The sequence below is a fragment of the Lucilia cuprina genome, chromosome 5 (assembly GCF_022045245.1).
Source record: "Lucilia cuprina isolate Lc7/37 chromosome 5, ASM2204524v1, whole genome shotgun sequence".
NCBI classification, from domain to species: domain Eukaryota; kingdom Metazoa; phylum Arthropoda; class Insecta; order Diptera; family Calliphoridae; genus Lucilia; species Lucilia cuprina.
Genome location: NC_060953.1, coordinates 43,790,990 through 43,796,147, shown reverse-complemented (window position 1 = coordinate 43,796,147; position 5,158 = coordinate 43,790,990). Strand labels below are relative to the sequence as shown.

The following is a 5,158-nucleotide window of genomic DNA, read 5'->3' as shown; positions in this document are numbered from 1 at the left end:
TACTTTTTAAAAAAAGCAAACTAACTACGTTTTTGCCATTAATACTTCATTTCTTTAAAAAAATTTTCCTTAATTACAACTTTTTTCTTAAAAAGTAGTAACTAATTAAGTATTTTTTGGAAAATATTTATTTAAAATCATCTTTTTTTAAAGTTTATATTTTATGAAATCATATTCTAGTACTAAAAGTTTAGTATTAAATACTTTTTTCAAAAAGTAGTATTTCTACTACTATTTAAAAAAAGCAAACTAACTACGTTTTTGCTATTACTTCTTCATTATAAACTAATTCTATAAGAAATTTTTCCATAATTACCACTTTTTTGTTAAAAAGTAGTAACTAATTTAGTACTTTTTGAATAATTTTTATGAAAAATATTATTTTCTTAAAGCTTATCTTTAAAGGAATCATATTCTATTGCAAAAAGTATTTCATTTAATACTTTTTACAAAAAGTAGTATTTCTACTACTATTTTAAAAATGCAAAATAAATATATTTTTGCTATCACTTCTTCATTATAAACTAATTCTAAAAGAAATTTTTCCATAATTACTACTTTTTTGTTAAAAAGTAGTAACTAATTAGGTACTTTTTGAATAAGTTTTATAAAAACTATTATTTTCCTAAAGCTTATATGTAAAGTAATCATATTCTAGTACAAAATTACTATATTGAATACTTTTTCAAAAAATTCTATTTCTACTACTATTTTAAATAAGCACTTTTTTACTGCAAATCAAGTGTCTACAGCAAATATTTCTATAATTACTAATTTTTGTTAAAAAAAAAACTAGTAACTAGTTTTATTTCTTTTATTTTTCATAAAATTACCAAACTTTCTTAACTGTTTTCCATTTAACTGCGAAAATTGTTTTCAGTAGAAATCAAAAACTGAAAGAAAAAACCCTAAACAAAATATCAAATAGTTTGTCTCAATTTGTCCCACTTCAGGCCATATAAACCATGTTCATACCAATTTCCTTTAAAACAAAACTTTAAAACCCCCACCCTAAGGTAATTTTAGAAATTTGTATAAAATTTTGTTTTAAACAATTTAAACTTAATGATGTTGTTTTCTCTATAATTTTAAAATTTAGTGAGCGATTTTTGTGTAACAGTAAAACAAAATTACTTTCAACTCAATTTATTTTAAATTGAATTGAATTTATCTTTAAGCATCTAACTATTATATAATACTTGTGTCGATCATTAAGTATTAAATTTTGATTTTATTACAGTTTTGTAATTTATTTTCTGGAAAATAATTTATTAACAATTTATGAGACTGTAGGCGAAAAACAACAAGAAATTTGTTATTAATGAAAATTAAAAAGGAAATTTATAATGAAAGTTGTATAACAAAAACATTTTTTACCAAAAAATACATTTTCAATAAAAAACTTAATGTTTTTAATTTTCAGACAAATTTCTAATGAATTAGTATTAAAAAAAAGTAGTATTACTACTACTCTTTTAAAATAGTTAAATAAGCTGTTTCTTGTGAGCACTTTTTCATTATAAATAAGTTCTATAAAACATTTTGCAATAAATTAGTACTTTTTTTTAAATAAAAACTAATAAAGTACTTTTTAAACATTTTTGGTAAGATTTATTATTTTTTAAACGTTTATACTTTATGAAATCATATTCAAGTATTAAAAGTACTGAATTTAAAACTTTTTTTAAAAAAAGTAGTATTTTTACTACTATTTTTAAAAAGCAAACTTACTACTTTTTTATAATAAAAAAATGTTTAGGGAATTTTTACATAATTACTACTTTTTTAACAAAAACTATACTATATAGAATACTTTTATCAAAAGGAAGTATTTCTGCTACTTTTTTTAAAAATAAAAATTAACTACGTTTTTACTATCACTTTTTTAATATATATTAATTCTGTATGAAATTTTCCCTTAGTCACTCCTTATTTCTTAAAAAGTAGTAACTAATTTAGTACCTTTTAAATATTTTTTATAAAAAATCTTATTTTCATAAAGCAGGAATCATATTCAAGTCAAAAAGTTAAAAATTTAATACTTTTTCAAAAAGTAGTATTATTACTACTTTTTTAAAAAAACAAAATAAGTATCATTTTGCAGACACTTTTCCATTATAAATAAATTCTAAAAAAAATTTTTCCATAAATTCTACTTTTTGTTAAAAAGTAGTAACTAATTTAGTACTTTTTAAATAATTTTTATTCAAAATAGTATTTTCTTAAAGCTTATATTTTATGGAATCATATTGTAGTACAAAAATTACTTTATAGAATGCTTTTTTTCAAAAGGTAGTATATCTACTACTATTTTAGAAATGAAAACTAACTACATATTTGCTGTCACTTTTTCATTATAAATAAATTCTATAAGAAATTTTTCCATAAATTATACTTTTTGTTAAAAAGTAGTAACAAATTTAGTACTTTTTAAATAATTTTTATTAAAAATAGTATTTTCTAAAAGTTAATATTTTATGGAATCACATTGTAGTAGAAAAAGTACTTTATCGAATACTTTAATTCAAAAGTAAAAAAAAATGTTTATGTTTAAGGAAATCAAATTCTAGTCAAAATGTTTAAAATTTAATACTTTTTTTTAAAAAGTAGTATTTCTACTACTATTTTTTAAACACAAAATTAATATGTTTTTTCTATTATTCTTGCATTATACATAAATTTTATTAGATATTTTTCATAATTACAACTTTTTTGTTAAAAAGTAGTAACTAATTTAGTACTTTTTGTATAATTTTTGTTAAAAATATTATTTTCTTAAAGCTCATATTAAAAAAATGATAATACAGTCCAAAAGTAGTAAATTTAAAACTTTTTTTAAAAGTAGTATTTCTACTACAGTTTTAAATGTTCAAAGTTAAAATGTTATTTTTTCATTAAAAATTTATAATAAATTCCAAAATATTTAAAAAATTAAGAAAAACAAAAAACACTCACCTTCTGATTCATTTAAAATTTCGGAGGAATTTAATAAATCTTCACTACTGCTGCTACTTAAATTATCATTATTGTTGCTGTTGGTGGCTTTAATACTTTCGCCATCATTTAATAATGATTCGTTATTATTGTTGTTGTTGTTATTTGTGCTGGTGTTGCTATTGCTATTACTAATGCCTCCTAATGTTGGGGCGTTATTTGAAGACGATGATGATGATGAAGAAGATGACGAAGAAGATGTTGAAGTAGATGAAGACGACGACGACGATGATGATGTTGATGATATAGTAGTTTTTGTTGTTATATTCGATTTTGCTGCAAATACTTGTTTTTCTGCATTATCCGCTACTATAATGCCAACACCAGCAGCTCCCCTTGCATGTCTTTTATTATTATTTGTATATAGTGCTGCAGCAGCTGCTGCTGCAGTTGTTGATGATGATGTTGGTGGTGTGGAAATTTGCAACAATATGTGGCCAATGCTGTTGTTGTTGTTGTTGTTGCTGTTGTTATTGTTACTATTGTTTAGTTTAATATTATTGTTAATATTCCGTTGCTGAGAAATTGCACTATTACCACATAATAACAACATAAATACCACCAACACAAGCCGCAAATACAAACTACCACCAACACCAACAGCGCCACCTCCTCCTCTTTCTGATCTTCTCTTAAGACCCCTGTGATGTTGATAAAGATAATTTTGAACACTAATACTATTACAGCAACTACTACCAACAATGTCGTTAAGACATGCTGTTGTTGATGTTGTTGTTTTAGTACTTTTTGTACTTAATGTGTAATAAAATTCAGCTTTTTCTGACAACTCCCTCTTCTCTCTGAGCTCCAGTTGAGGAGTTTTGTTTATACATTTCAATTGTTGTTGTTGTTGCTGCTGCTTTAACTTTGCTTTAGCTGGTAGTAGTTTTTGCTGCTGTTGTTGGTATTTTTGATGTTTATTATACATCATCACCTTATCCACCATTATAAAGCACCGTTAGTGTAATTATTTTTTTTTTATTATTTTCTTTTCTTTTTATTTGCCTAGAGGAGGGGGAAGCAGGGGCTTTTCCCTTGTTTATGTTTTAGCTTTTGTTAAAAATTTTCTTTAGTTTTTTCTTACTTCGTTTTTTTCTATTATTACTCTCGATTTTTCTTTTACTTTAATCTAGTTTAGTTTTTATAGTTTTTTTTTTTTGGTTTATTTTACTTTAGTTTTATATTTGATTATTTCTTTTAATGTCTTCTCTTTTCGTTATTAAAATTGTGCAGAATTTTCTCGTTTTCTTTAAGGCCACATTTAAGGCAATTGTTTATGAAACAACCACAAATGTCGCTTACAAAATCTGGTTGTTGCTTTCGATAATTTAAGTCTTGCTGTAGACTTATTTTCACTTGTTGTTGTAGTTGTCGTTGTTGATGTTGGGTACTTGATTGCAACATTGGTATCTGAAAAGAAATGTGGAAAGAAAAGTGAATTGAAATAAAAATTATGAAAATATATGATTTGTTGCAAAATTTAATGAATTTAAAATGAAATCACTTCAAGTCTCTTTAAAAGACCACATTTCTACAGAAATCAAAGCTTTTTCAGAGAGAGAGAAAAAAATTCTATAAATTTTGTCTCTATTAAGAGATAGTCTCTTCTAAAAAAGAGACAAAATTTCCCAAAAGAGACAAAAAAACCCAGTCTCTTCTAAAAAAGTGACAAAATTTCTATAGAAATCTAGTCTCTTTAAAAGAGACAAAATTTCTATAGAAATCAAGTCTCTTTAAAAGAGACAAAATTTCTATAGAAATCAAATCTCTTTAAAAGAGACAAAATTTCTATAGAAATCAAATCTCTTTAAAAGAGACAAAATTTCTATAGAAATCAAGTCTCTTTAAAAGAGACAAAATTTCTATAGAAATCAAGTCTCTTTAAAAGAGACAAAATTTCTATAGAAATCAAGTCTCTTTAAAAGAGACAAAATTTCTATAGAAATTAAGTCTCTTTAAAAGAGACAAAATTTCTATAGAAATTAAGTCTCGTTAAAAGAGACAAAATTTCTATAGAAATTAAGTCTCTTTGAAAGAGACAAAATTTCTATAGAAATTAAGTCTCTTTAAAAGAGACAAAATTTCTATAGAAATTAAGTCTCTTTAAAAGAGACAAAATTTCTATAGAAATTAAGTCTCTTTAAAAGAGACAAAATTTCTATAG

The 5,158-nt window shown here is 23.4% G+C and overlaps 1 protein-coding gene across 1 annotated transcript; it reads right to left on the bottom strand.

The window, feature by feature from the left end:
* Positions 1–1,279: 1,279 nt before the first annotated feature.
* LOC124420242 (putative uncharacterized protein DDB_G0272516) lies at positions 1,280–3,940 on the bottom strand. The gene is made up of 3 exons (XM_046952481.1): positions 3,532–3,940; positions 2,956–3,135; positions 1,280–1,287 (listed from the first exon to the last, which is right to left on the bottom strand). The coding sequence occupies exons 1-3, from the start codon at positions 3,938–3,940 to the stop codon at positions 1,280–1,282; spliced, it is 597 nt and encodes a 198-aa protein (XP_046808437.1).
* Between the last annotated feature and the right edge of the window lie 1,218 nt (positions 3,941–5,158).

Bases quoted from the DNA above. Each gene is read 5' to 3' on its own strand.
- LOC124420242 (XM_046952481.1), bottom strand. From the start codon at position 3,940: ATGGTGGATAAGGTGATGATGTATAATAAACATCAAAAATACCAACAA. The intron at 3,136-3,531 runs GTAATAGTGCAA...CCCCAACATTAG, and splicing joins ATTTATGTTGTTATTATGTG to GAGGCATTAGTAATAGCAAT.